We start from the raw sequence: 14,842 nt of genomic DNA, 5'->3' as shown, positions 1-14,842 counted from the left end.
AGTGTTCAACCCCTTGTAGCTGAGGAACTTTCTAAGCCAGATGCTTTTGGTGCATTGTGAAGGTCTCCTCTGTCAATTTGTCATTTCAAACCTGCTCAAACCCAATTACATGTCTGACTGTCACAGCTTTCTGTGGCTGTTAAGTGTATGATTTAACCACATGCTGGGGCAGAAAATGCTGCCATGTATTTTAAACCTGCTGTTAAAGAACTATCACTGGCTTTTTCCTGACTTCACATTCTATGAAAGAGAATGAGTATCATTTCCCCATTTCTCTCCCCACAGTGCTTGGAAATTTACATCCGTGAAAATATCCCCCATCAGTTACCATTTCCCTGACCCAAATGACGAATTTCTCATTTTGTGGCAGGCTTTGCACAGCTAGACGTGCCATTCTTGCTCTTCCCAATAGCTTTTTTTTTGGCTCTACTGAATTATGTAATGTAATTCCTACCTAAATATTCTCCTCTTTTTATAGCGTACATATGAATATGACAAAGAAAGCAGTTGTGATAAAATCACCACTGGACCATCAAGTAATTAATCGGCTTTAATGAATCTTACATAGTCATAGTTTTAGATCATTACACAGCAAGTGTATAAATGCAAGCTTACCCAGCAAAAAGCTATGCAAGAGTTACTGGAGAATCATTACAGTCCTGAACAACTCTGTGTTATGAAAAAAAGCCTTAAATACTCATGTTGCATAGACAGATGCAGCACTCATTTAAGACACTTAAATTTTGTCGCCACACTTCAGAGCACAAAATGAACGAAACTAAGCCCCACTGTTTTTATTGCAGGTTTGTTTTTTTAAAAGCTAAAAACGTCACTAGGATAAATATAAGCCTTGAAATAAGACAGCTGGCTATCTCCATACACTTCCACTGATGAATTCAATTGCAAAACACTAATCCTTGCGGTTCAGCTCTCAGACTAGTAGTATATTACGGGCAAGGACAACTCAATTGGATTTTAAAGCAAAATCTCTGCATGAAGCAAGTAAATGGCCTTTGGAAGAACTTCAGTAAAAAGCCTCGTAGCTCCACTGTGCCTGAAGCTCAAATCTGACTCTGCAGTTGCTACTTCAAGTTCATCTCCTGGGCACAGTCTGTTGCTACTAACATAATACAGAGCTGTGTTATCTGCTACAGTATCTCGACACAAAGGTCCAGGAAGAAAAAAAAAAACAAACACACGGTCCCAAAAGTTTGTGTTGCACACAAACAACGCAGAGAGAAGCCTGATAAGAATTGACAGGGAAATATTTTGGTAGAAAGTTACAAAATATTTCAGTAAGCATTACATAACAAATTAGCCTCCCTACCCATTTATTAAAATGCTTGTACATGGCAATGTCAGAAGGAACATGCCAGAAGGAAAACAACATCAGTCAACTCTGTTTAGAACCGCCCCACAGGAAGCATTACATGTAAAGAAAGCAGACATCCAGTTCTTTGAGCACTGTCTTCTGCTCTCCTAGCCTGGAAGTGGTTGCAATTAACATTTTATTTGCAAACAATTGGCCCTGGATTATTCACAAGGGGGAAAAAATAGAAAAAAATAAACACTCTGCAAATAATTTAGTCAACGCATGATCCATCTTTAGGCTTCTTAGAAAGCGGCTCTAGTTCTATGATCTCTTGCTATTTATCCAAGTTGGTCTCCCAAGCATTATACTCTGATTTCAGGCTCCTCATGGCAAACTCCCCTTCTTGCTCCAGTTCTGTTGTAAGACTATTTACCTCTTCCTTGCATCAGGAAAAAATCCAAACAAACAGAAACCCTAAAAAAACCAACAACTAATGCACATATATTAGGGAAAGTTTCTAATGCACAAGAATAGCCACAACTATTTCTCATTAATCCTATTTTAAATTTACCTCAATCCACAAAGCTGTGAACATCAGCAAAGCAAAATGGGAATAAAAATATTCTGGCTACATTTTGTTCTTTTTATATAAATGAGTTCACTTGTTTCTGAAGCCAAATATAGAGCACACGAATGCACTGAAGATTATCTAAAAGGGTTCGTATTTTACTTGCAGTATATGCCAAGTGTAATTTGCTGCAGGAAAGGTTTTCAAAGCAAGTCCCAGTTCAGCCTTTGTACTTCACAGTTACACTGTGGATGCCAGAACAGTCCAGTGTAAGCAAGTCTGGCTTCCACTGGACCTGCACTCTCAGATGCTAACCTTGAGACTTTCTGAGTTCTAAAAGATAGCTGGGGAAAGAAAATGCTGTTAAAAGTGTACTTTGATCATCTGAATCTACAGAATTTTAACGTTCTGCTTAACTGAGCAAGACCACTCGCGTTTAAAGTACACCTTTAAATAGTCAGGAGAGAAATGGAAAAACAGGGCAAGAGTGTTCAACTCCTGCAGAATAAGAGCTTGTCCTTACTGTGCAACTTCTTTTGCTTTCTTAAGACTCATTTTTCAGCTGGCAAGATCAGCTTAAAGAAAGCAATGGAATACTATTTTGACTATAAATTTAGATGAACATACGGACTTTTCAGAGTAAAATAAACATAATAAAACATTTTAAAATTCTTTCCCCAGCAAAATATACTATGCTTGAGCAGAAATCCTGCAGTTGAAGGTGAGTTGAAAAAAGAAAAAGAGGTGAAATAAACTGCAGGATTTTATCTTAATTCCATCTAAAATTTGCACCTAGCATTTGCTGAACATGTCCTAGGACATCAGAAATTCCTGAGAGATGCAGACAAATAAATTATTTATTTTCTATCCCATGTTATAAGTATTTCCTGTTCACTCGTATAATGCCAAAGGAAAATTGATTTTATACACCACTGAGACAGCCTTGTGGGACAAGAAACACAATGCTCTGTATGGGGCCCCAACAGTTGCCTTAGAGATGCACAACCCAGGAATTCTCAAGCTCAGATAACCTGCTATCAGACACAGCCATGTTATCTAATTTCATTCAGCTGCTTAACAACTATATTTAAGATTAATCACAGTATTTTTCATTCTGTTTCTATAAGAAATGATGATATTAATTCAAATTCTTTTAGTGCCTGGAATAACTTCTGAGTTTCCAAATTGGATCTCTGCATAGGCATCCTTTGCTTTTGTCCATGAAATCAAGTTTTCCCTCATCCAGTGTTCAATCCATTGACTTTATCAGCCCGTCCTTGCTATCCTTCTATGCATCTGCCTCAGTCTGAATGCACCATTCCTAAACACAGGAAACTGAGTTTACCCAGTATTTCAGATGAGGCCTTACCAGTTCCTTGTTTAACAACATTAATTCTTTCTCATCTCTGTCAGAAATCTCTCTTCTGATAAACACTATCCGAGGATGTATCTGAAGACATTTCCTTCAGTTAGAGGAGTGATTGTTATCACTCTCAGTAGTATTGTTATCAACCTGTAGTGAAAATGCTACCCAGTCATCAACTTTCATACACCATTTATGTGATTAAAACACATCTACTGGTATAGTCTGTAAAATAATGATGTTTAATTATAATCCAAGATTTTGTGTATTTTAAGTTCCTGAAGCCTTCACACAATTCCAAGAAAAAAAATACCATTTCCATACCAGTACAGTACATATAAAGAACTTTGGTCCTGATTTAGTAAAACATTTATGCAACTTGAGATTGGAAGGATTCCCATCACATTGGCCTTTAGAAGACTAAAACCACCATTCAACGCTTTGTTGCGCTTAATGGGTTAATATTTCAAGGTGAAACCTGCAAAGAATCCTCGAGGTTGTTTTGCACTTATCTACCTTGGTCTCCTCTGAAGTTAAAGCTTTAAAATGCAACAAACAAATATTTTGCTTTTCTAGTCTTCCTTTGAATAGACATACTAAGCTGTAGGAGCTAAGCCTGTATTCTTCCTTCTTGCCTTAAGCTAGAGCTTTGCCCAATGCCTTCACACATTTACAGAAGTGAAGTCTCATTTTCCACTGTTATCTCGATGCCTTCCAAGTGCAAATCACTACAAGAGGATCACGTGTGACCATATGCTAAATTAAGTTCGCGCAGGAGACTTCATTCATCGGTTCCCCAGAAACTAGCGATTAGCCCACGTACTGGCAAGGAGATACCATTTAATTCGAAACCACACGGTTTATTTTTAAAAATTAACCCGGAAAAAAAATTAACATAGTCATAAAGCCATTTTCCTTACCAAAACATAACAAAGGCGGAGGCTTTAAGATCACGCCCGACCTGTTAATTTCACATTAAGGGTGCTAAACACACGGCGCTGCTCCGTAGCAATCTGTACTACATCCAGTCTCCAAACACACCTCCTGTTCACTTGTGCCACTGCATTTTCGCTATTCAAGAGCAAAAAAATCCAGCGCTGTGGAAGCTATTTATTCTGCCTCCAGATATTTCATGAATATTAAATAAGAACAGATACGAGCTGCTACACAAAAAAACTTTACAACTCGGCGGGGAGCTGCCCCGCTGCGAAACCCGCGGGTCACGCAGGAGCGCGGGTGGGACCCCGACAACTCCCGGGGCGGCGGGAGCAGCACCCCGGCACTGACTCCGGACAGCCCCTCGCTCCGGGGACCCGCCGTTCCCCCGGGGCTCCGGGGGGCAGCGCCGCGGCCCCGCCGCCCGTGCCCGCTGCAGATGGGGCGGCAGCGCCGCTCGGGGAGCGGAGAGGAGCGGCTGCTCCCCCTGAGGGAGGGCGCGCTCAGCCCATGCCCGGCGGGCTCGCCTCGCCCCCTGCCCGTCCCGGCTCCCCGGGCGCAGTGGAGGGCGGCTCCAGCCCGAGCAGCCCGACGGCGGGACCCGCGGAAACTTAGCGGGCGGGGCGGCGCAGCCTTACCTTGATGATGCTGCTCCTCCGCGGGGTGGCCTTGGCCGCCTCCAGCAGGCAGGCGTCGGGGTCGGGCGCTGCCGCCGGCCCCAGGCTGCCGCCGGGGAAGCGCTCGGCGGTGCCGACGGCCGAGACGCCGCTGCGGCGCTCCCGCCTCCTGCCCGCGGCCCCCGCCGGGGCGTCCAGCGAAGCCGGCTCGGGCTCCTCCTCGGCACGGTGCGCGGTGTCGGCAGGGGCACGGCCCGCCGCGGGCTGCTCTCTGCCGCCGGCAGCCTCTGCCATCGCCCCGCCAGCGGCGTCAACTTCTCCGGGGCGCTGGGAAGGCGGGGCGGGTCACACGGACGGAGGAGCGGACGGCGTCCCGCGGCGCTCCCCTCACGGCACGGCGACAGCGCCAGCCCTGGCCGGCGGAGCCATGGCCGTGCCCCAGCGCGGGACGCCCGGCGGGACGCGGCGGTGCCGAGGGCGGGGGGCGCGCAGGAAGTGCCGGCGCAGCCCGCGCTGTTGTGACAGGAGCCGGGCGTGTGTTGACGGGCGGCGCTGAGGGACGGCGCGCTCAGCCAATCAGCGCCGCGCCCGCCCCCCGGCGGCGCCGCTGAGGCCAATGGGCGCGCGGAGGGGCGTGTCCGCGGGACGCCCGGACGGGCGCGCGGGGCGGTGCGGGCGAGGCCAGGTGGGGCTGCGGGGACTCCCGGGCGCCCTCGCCGCAACCCTGAGGAAGAGGGCGCAGGAAGGGCCGTGTCGCCCGTCGGGAGCTGGGACGGCCGCGGGAACGCTTCCCCGCGTGCGATTTAGGCGGGTTTGGGCAGCTGCCCCCGTGCCAGGGTAAAAGCAGCGCGTGGGAGAGGTGACTTAGGTGACACGTCCCGCAGCGCTCGGGCAGAGGCGCTGAGGCAGGGGCAGCGACGCCGAGCGAGGGAGCGCTGCCAGCGGGGGCTGCGGGTGTGAGGGGAACTGGCTGCTGAGGGCGGAGCGGCAGAGCGGGTGCGAGGCACGAAAGGGGACTCACACAAGAGGCGGCGGAGACTCGCGGTGGGGCTCCTCCGTCTCTTGAAAAGGAGCCCAGAGCGGGGCAGGTCGTGCGGGGCTGCTGCTGCCCCGCACAGCCCCGGGCAGGGCCGTGACAGGGCCGACACCGCCCCCTAGCGGCGCGCGCAGTCCCCGCTCCCGCAGCCGCCCAGGTCCCGATTAAGCAAGAGATAAAAAACCTCCTTACCCCACCCAGTCATTAGTTAATTAGCGAATGCCTGGCTACGGAGCATGATTGCTACCTCAAGGATGTGAAATTTATATAGCTGTATACATACACTATATATAATATTTACAAACACACTATATATAATATTTATGTATACATATGCTATATATAATATTTAGAATTTTAAAAATCTCAGAGTTCCTGTCAAGGTTATTGAGGCATTTGTCATGTTCAACACAAAGAAATGCTAATTGAGGGACAGATCTAAATATAACTCAACTTTTTTTCATGAGCTTCCTTCTAAATTTTATGTAAAATAAAAAGTCATAATACATGTCTACCACATTTGCTGTGGTTTGGTTTGGTTTGTTTTTTTCAGTAAGGAAGACCACAAAAGAAGTAACTCTAAAAGAAAATAAAAATTATTCACATTGAAGAAACATGTATCTTAAAAATTACTGGAGAGAAGAGACTGAATGGAGGATTTAACCTCAGCTTGCATTGTACACAAAAAGAACATGATACTAAGTCACTGCCACAAAGAGAGGGAAAAAATCCACAAAACCAACTAATAAAAACTTACAGTGTCGCACAGTCTGAACTATGAAGACTAATTTAAAAACAGTAGAGAAGGTAATTATCATGCACTATTTTAATAGAGGGAATTATTGCTTCATGTAGAAATACATTGCAGCTTTTTCGTATATTTTTTGAAATCATATGAAGTTTAATCACTGGTTTAATCATTTGAGAACAGCAAAGTACTGTCATAGCTGAAATCTTCTGCATCTACCAGAAACTGCCTGTAGCACATTGTACAGATAGATGCATATAACATATTAAAGAACTTTATCTTTTCTAGGATATGTCTTATACACTCAAAATTAGGGACATACTTACTGTCAAATGCATTGACTTGTGATACCAAAATTTTAAAATCATTTATTCTCACCTCATATTCCAACCTTTGACACCTGAAGTCTTTAAGTGAAAAAGGTCTACAGGGAATCTACAGAATTTAAATTTCATAAACATCAAACCTACAGGGAATGCAGAACTAATTATACTTTTGATCTGTTTGTCCACAAGATGCAAAGGTTTTAAAATTACGTATGGTACAGCTAAGAGAGAGTTTAACTAAATTCTTCTCAAGAAGAGACTAAAAGGTTGGCTATTTTTTTGACTATGCGTCTCTGGATGCTTCTGAGGCATCTATATCTATCTGCTTCTGTTTGGGAAGAACCACGAATTATGAAGGAAAAGAGGAATTGGTTTTGCTACTTCTTAATGTTTAACATGAAAAGAGAATTAACAAAAGGAAGCTTTACAATAAAAGTGATTGCATAGAAAGCAAAAAAATCAAGATTGGGTGGTGTTAAGAGTATTTAACGTGTTTCTGTATTCAGTTTCAGGATGATCTGATGCAGCTCATTGTACAAAAACACTGCTGTGTTGTCTGCAGTTACTTCAGATAGGGACAGATTTTCAAGAACAGTCAAGGAATTCACTTCAGCTAAGGCAGGCAAGATGGTAGATAAAAAAAATCTATGTGTTTGCCTGAACACATGAGTCAGCAAGTGCCTGCAATGTCTATTTTAAAGTGGATTTTTTTTGTACACTTAGCTTACTCCCATCTCCATCCTTAAGGCACACAATTGTTCCTTAGTGGGTGTAGTTTGTATCATAAACCAGCTGAAAATACAGTTGTCTTGGAGCTGTGCTTTAGTACAGCTTATATAAGCCAGTAGTTTGCACCTAGACATTGCATTTTGGGAAGCTCTTAAAATTAGGTATTCTGCTGGGAGCCAAAAGTGGTGCTCCTGTACCAATTGGCTGATGAAGTGTGAAAACTGACATCTTTTCCTGTGTCATGAACATTCAATTTGCAAGACAGAGAAAGCAGTAGGGAAAAAGTTGTGACTTCTTGGAGTATGCAGTGACAGCAAATCATAATTTTAGAACTGATGAGATGTATGCGAAGCTATTAATGAGAAACTGTTTTGCTAGGTAATTCTAAAAGAAGTGATTTTTTTAAAGTCTTAGTGGTTATTGTGTCTGTGCTGTTTTATCCTGAACATGTTATTATAAAACAACAACAGAAAAAGAATGATATAATTTATTTATACAAACATGTACTTGTTGCTAAGCTTCACTCATGCTTTGGCAAGGCAACCCCAAGTCATTTTTTTGCCTATAAAATTATAATTAGGCTTTTTTGCTGGGAAAAAAAGTGCAAGTTCAAAATAGTACAAAGCAAATATAGTTATCTTTCTTTAAAAACATAGTGTGTAAATTTTCAAATTTTGTTAAATTTTTAAAAATATTTACACTCCTTCATTCAATGCCTCCTTATTTTTTTATTAATTCTTGTTTTGTCTTGCCTCCTACTTCTTTGAAAAAGCCTCATTATATTTGCACATCATATTATATTTTCCAGGTAGTATAAGTGTTATAACTTCTCTAACTTAACAAGAGACATTTTTGTGATATGCCTTTATCTTAATGATGTTCTTGCTCCAGCTGAAGTCATTGATGAATTCTTTTTGTTGTCTGGTAGTACTTTAATTGGGTTTAATAATTAGAATACTGTGGTTATAGAAGATTCCTGCCAATTCTTCGCTCTGAGGAACAATCCTTTATTTTAGCAGTATTGTTTGCCCAAACAGATATGCCAGTGAAGTATGAGAAATGGTAAAATCAGGACCTCAGTTAGGTCATGTTTACTTACATGTTTAGTCATGGTATTTCTTTCATTCCCCCTACCATGGATTTGCTTTACCCCTTGCTTCCCCTCCTGCAGGCTCAGCTCTTCCTACCATGCGTTCAGCCAGCATTTTCCTTCACCCCACAGCTGCACACAGTGATGGGTCACTGCAGGAGGTTGCTCTGCTCGTTGACTTTGACCGTGATACAGCACAACTGCTCCACAGCTGCAAAGACACTGGATGGAGCCCAGGTTAGGTAAAGCCTGGAATGAAAAGGGGAGAGTAAAATCTGAGATAGAGAGCTTCTGTAAACAAATTTTGCAGAGGCATAGCAAGTATTTTCTAAGGGACAATGGTAATGTGTCGTGTTGTTTTGGTTTTGTAAAAAAAAACCATTTTTTCCTAACCTGATTTTCAAGAGTAGATGTTTGCCAAGAATGCATCTGCCTCACATAAAGACTCACGACATGAGTCATACACACACCTTCAGATTTTTGGCCAATGTGACTGAAGTTCAAGAAATTAACAAGTAATTGAAAATAAGATTTTCCATGGACAACTTCAGGTAACCCCAGAAGTCATGCTACAACCTAGGCAAAACAGAGTTTATTCACTTGTGCAACCAGTGAAGCTTTCTCAAGTTGCCCATGTTCTGTTTCTAGTTGCTTAGTTTGGGGGAGAGAGGGCATGTTGTATATATTATAACAGAAATTGTCTTGAGGATTTGAGGGAGTCTTAAAGATGAATTCTTTTTCAAGTCTAATGATATTTAATAATAATGACTCTTGTTTAAGGTGGGTGGTAATTCCACTTAATGAGGACATTTACCAATGACTGTCTTTTTCACAGAGCACTTTTTAGCTCCTCTGATCACCACTTTTAGTATTTCTTCAGCTGTGACACACGCATAGAAATCTAATTGTAGTTGTTGCCACCTTTCAGGCTCAGTGAACTTGTTCCCTGCCATGAACAGTATGATCCATAGATGTATGCCCCTTCCTTCATTCTTTGGTAATTACTTACCAACAGGTTCAATTTCATGCCACAGGCTGTGCTATGTCACAGCCTTTCACATCCTTGCTAGCTCCAAGGATATATTCTGTGTTAGGAATGCCATGGCAGTGTGGTTCCTGCACACTTCCATACAACGTTTTGGGATCATTTGGGTTATCATGATCCGTACAGCTGGTGGGGAAGCAGCATTAGTGTTAAATGATACCTATTAGCCAGGAATTATTCTTACTGAGGATAGAAAGCATTCAGGTAATATCCCCGTTCAAAAGCTACTCTTACGGTCTCTAATCTTGCCACCTCAGAAGCAAATTGCTGCCAAGTCAGCAGGAGTCATATTCATGTCTACTTTGCAGTAAAGACTTTGGAGGAAATCTGGACAGTATACCAAGAAGCTCTTCTACCTGTTAATCAGACATACAGTTTTCCTCCTGACATGCACTCCCTGAAAGATTTTGCACTGCTTAACTGGTTTTTGGTCATAAACAAGTTAATCATGTGCATCCTGGAACACTGAGGTGGTATGCACTAGCCTGACCATCAGGAGAACTCATTTGAATTCTTTCGGGGGGCTCCTGCCAATGATGTTAGGGAAACTATCAAACAATCTAATAGGAGTGGATCTGTATGGGGAGAGCACTGGTGATGAGAGCCTGGTATCACTGATAGGCACTTTGGGTGGGGGTAAAGGTCCAGACCCATGGATAGAATAGCTGCACCTTGGAGTACAGAACAATGTCTATTGGTTTCATCTGAGAAGTCAGTCTGCACTTGTAAACTGCTCTGTGACGAGAATCAAGCGGATAAGTTAGGATGATCTGGAGATTTGCTTCAGAACTGCACCTTGATCCAAACAAAAATGCTAAAGCAGATGCTCCCAGGGTAAGTAAGTGTTAGAAGTACACTGCTACCTTTAGACAGCCTCCCAAAGAAAGAGTTTAAAGAGCTGTACCCACATTTGCCTCATTTCAAAGAAAGCTGATTTCATATGAAAAATTCAAAACAGTGTTTCCCAGCAATATTTTGCCCATCTCTCTTAATTCATTAGAAAAAATCACCTCAAAATAAAAAAAACCCAAACAATATGATTATGAGAACAATGTAATCCTCAAAATAACTCGAATTCCTCTGGTATTAATTGAAAAGGATTTTAAGAAGATTAAAAATATTTTCCATCAGGGATGAAATATATTTAATCTTTCATTGCAAAAACTCATGTTCCTTAACATCAGGTTAGAAGATTATCTCAGGACATGGAAAAAAAAGCCTAATGACTAATCTATGTAAGCTTATTTTCCTAAAATTTGCCACTGTGGGAATACTAATACGCATACATTGAAACCACTGTTTATCTGTGTCTTTTCTGAATGGGGTTAAATAACCTGGTAGTTCAAATCCATAGCCTATATTAACTCCCACTGTATCCTACAGCAGGATTAGCAAAAGTGAAGCATTCTGCAAATACAAGGCCAGGAGTGTTTTCCTCCTAATAGATTTACAGACAAATCCACAATAAAATGTGTTAGGTAAACTTAGAAAGTCAGCTGTTTGGAAGAATCCTCTAATTCTAATGAGTTACCTTCTTTTCATCTAATCTTAGATGTACAGTCAGTCTTGGTAGCAAGATTTGGGGAGATTAAAGTCTATTAACCCTTCAGGCTATCAAAGGACAACACAGCCTTTTCCACATAGGATGTGTGATGTCCTGCAAGTGCGATGTCCAAAGATGCCAAGAAATGGTTTTATGAGCAGATATTATACACAATGAGGCTAAGTGAGCCATACTTGAACACAGCACTTCTCAATGGTTGGTGATTTGGGGGAGAATTGGAAAAACCTAAGGAAGAGTGATCTCTCTTGTTTTGTAAATCCCCAGGTCCACAGTGTGGGCCAGAACTTACAGTGGCTTATTTCCCGTGAGCTACTACAAATAAAACAAATTGAATTTAAATTAGCTATTGGTCCAAATACTTGAATCCCCTTGATTTGAATGGAAAGCAAAAGGTAAAAAACATTTCAGAGGTCACAGATGCTCTGAGATTGTATTTTATAAAATGCAGAAAAAAGAGTGAATTGTAAATTGAGAAAAACAAAAAAGAAACAAAGCAAAAAAAATCCCCTGATCAGTCATGCAAGCAAGATAGGTGATCTCAGAAAGCTGAATTCTACCTCAAACATTAATATGGAAAAAATCTCGTCATGTTACATAAAGACAAGTCAAATTTCATGTTAACTATGGAAATATTAGCAATCCTTTTAAAAAAACTATGTTGTTTTTTCTACGTATCTAATAGTCTTTAAATAATCAAAATTTTCAGAGGAAGGGACCGTCTTTGTACAGCTATTTGAGATCTCCAGATAAAATAGCCTATTTCATTATACAAGTAGATTATTGTGAAGTGTTGCCCATTAAAGCCTGCCAGGTTTGTATCTCTAAAATTGATTAATAAATATCAGAATCTGAGTATTTAAAAAATTATATGGAAGTCTGAGGTTGTAAGACACCCTACTTCCAACTCTGCAACTGGTTTTACAGTTGGAATTCTCCTTTTCGTCATTAAATTCCAGACTCATGTCAATCAACTGACATGGAAAGTAACTCAAAGCATAATGCACAGACTGAGACTCTTCTTCCTGTACTCAGCTGTCTGCATCCCATTTCAGCTCTATTTTGACTCCTTAGGTATTTAATTCATGAGAGAGGAAGGAATACACTGGAAAGATACAACTCCAGAAGATCATTCATGGGGGAAAGGCACATGATAGGTTGATTCCATTACACACAGTTCTATACAGTATTACATGGGAAAGAACAAACAAATTGAAGTGAAGGTTGATTATTTTACTGCTATTTCCAGCCATTTGAATAGTGTTTCTAAGCAATAGCAGTTATGTTAGACTCTTTTCTCCACTTTCACATGTAGAAGTTTTGAGTAGCAGAGAGCAGAGCAAAAGCAACAGGAATGTGTAGGGATATATGCAGGTATTCCCTCATAAATGAAGAACCTGCTAAAACAGGAGTAGCTGTCTTATCTAAATCTCAAATACTGCAGGTACAGAGCAATTTGCCACATGTACAAAAAAGAAACAAACATCAGAACTGCAATGGGCAAGATTCTGTATTTCTGTGTGCCATTCCACTTCAAATCACTGAAGTCAACAGAGAGAAAAGCTTTTTGGGGCTACTGGATCTAAAACACAATAAAGAAAACTACATGAGTGTTAAAAATTTCCCCAAGTATGTGGAATAGATTAGCAACGTCATAACTACTGTAGATTTCTTTTTGTTTGGGTTTTTTTGTTGTTGTTGTTTTGTTAAAATTGATACCTAAACATACAATGACATTTGAAGAATCAAGTTGTAAAAGGTAAGATTAGAAGCCACATAGATTTTCTGAGATGGTGGTCAAATGAATAGGGAAAGGAAAAACCTGTTAACCTTATAAGAACATTTTAACATAATGGCAGCATATAGATATTATTAAATTGCACTTATATCCATGTAACTTTACACTTCCAGAGTGGCAAAGCTTGTCATTTTATCTTTCTTGCAAGTGTTTTTCCAACCTGTCTTTCATAATACATGTCAATTTTTTCCTAGTCTTTTCTACTTATTTATTTCTGTCTGCACAATTTTATATCCAGTTCAGTGAAACATGTAAAATATAATATTATGACAACTGCAAAATAATATTAAAAGCCTCAAATTTATCAGACTCAGGATAAACATTACATTTTTGTTCGACTAAATGAAACACAGTAGGGGGAAATCTAGAGGAAAAGTCAATCAAGGCTGCCACACCAAGTTAAAGTAAATGAGGAATCTGATAAATTTCACTCACCCCACTGGAGATCTATTAATATCTCCCTGTGACGTGTACCTATGTGTTTTGTTGGAGGACTATGCTTTTATAAAAAATAAAGGAGTCAGATTTCTCAGTAGACCTATTTAGTATTTCCTATTAATAACCACATTATTGGATTTAACAAAGGATTGTACTGTAATTCTCCCATTAGCTAGGGACATTTATTAAAGCACTTATCAGCCTTACAATTTCACTCAGATGCTACTACATTTTCAAGTACCTTTCCAAATCTGACACTTTTAACAGTATCCTTCATATTTTAGTTGTGACAAGTTCCATCAGCAAGGGAACTTTTATGCAGCAGTTTCCTGTAAGCTTTCAACCCTTTGGGACAGGTAAGACAAAATGTACACAAATGCCTTTATAAATAAAGCTGAACTTTATAAATAAAACTGAACTCTGAAGAGAGACAGAAAACAAGCCAGTCTTATGTAGCAACTTTCTGCCAATAACCTGTGTCATGCTGAAGTTGAATTTTGGAAAAGAAGGTATTTTTAAATTAAGTTGTAAAATCTAATTATGCCTTCAAATTTGAAAGAAAGCACTAATTGCCCTGATACATTTTGAGCTAGAAATTATCCATAATGTGCTTCTAAGCACTGTTAGATCTCTCAGGAGGTTTCCTCCAAGACCTAGAATATGTAAGAGCTCTTGGCTTTTTGATTGTTCCAGTTTAGGCTCAGGGTGTAGAGAATCCATTCACAAGATCATAAGAAAATCACTGTGTACATCTTCATAAGTTACACGTTTTTATTTTTAATACAGTTGTATTCCACGCAGCAGAGACAGAAGTCAATTTTTTAGTAACATCCATTTTTATGAAATTGAGAGCAGGAAGTAAGTAATCTTTCATCAGGTGCACACACTGACAAGGATATATTAGTGCTCATATTTCCATGAAAGGATCTTAACATGCTGGTAGGACAACTAGCATTATTATCTACAGGCAGAAGATAATAGAAGCAAAAAAGGTAGCATGTCTTTTCTAAGGTCAGTGAATCAATCAGCGAAATAGCAGTCTGTTGTCAGGCCCATGTATTACTCATAAAATCATCCTTGTCTTTTTGTGCCTGGAGAATTCTTTTCCTCCTTTCTCCTCCCAATCCATTTTTCCTCCTTTATTTTTCTCCCTTGCTTTTCTTCAGTTTATCTTTCCTCACTTAACCTCTGACTTTCTCCGATGCTAAAAAAAGGACGAAAGGCAGGAGCCTACAGGAACCAGCTCAGTCAGACTCTTGTCTTTGTCCAGCACTG

The 14,842-nt window shown here is 40.9% G+C and overlaps 1 protein-coding gene across 1 annotated transcript in view; it reads right to left on the bottom strand.

Moving 5' to 3' along the window:
• PLCL1 (phospholipase C like 1 (inactive)) overlaps positions 1 to 5,163 on the bottom strand; it is a 189,684-nt gene extending 184,521 nt beyond the window's left edge. The window contains exon 1 of the mRNA XM_027898479.1: positions 4,818 to 5,163. Coding sequence (XP_027754280.1) covers positions 4,818 to 5,090 — 273 coding nt within the window. The 5' untranslated portion in view covers positions 5,091 to 5,163. The remainder of the gene's footprint in view (positions 1 to 4,817) is intronic.
• Between the last annotated feature and the right edge of the window lie 9,679 nt (positions 5,164 to 14,842).

Source organism: Empidonax traillii, unplaced genomic scaffold (assembly GCF_003031625.1).
Source record: "Empidonax traillii isolate 1590-97213 ecotype Southwest subspecies unplaced genomic scaffold, ASM303162v1 scaffold599:size391633, whole genome shotgun sequence".
Classification (NCBI taxonomy): Eukaryota; Metazoa; Chordata; class Aves; order Passeriformes; family Tyrannidae; genus Empidonax; species Empidonax traillii.
This window is presented reverse-complemented; position numbering and strand designations above follow the sequence as displayed.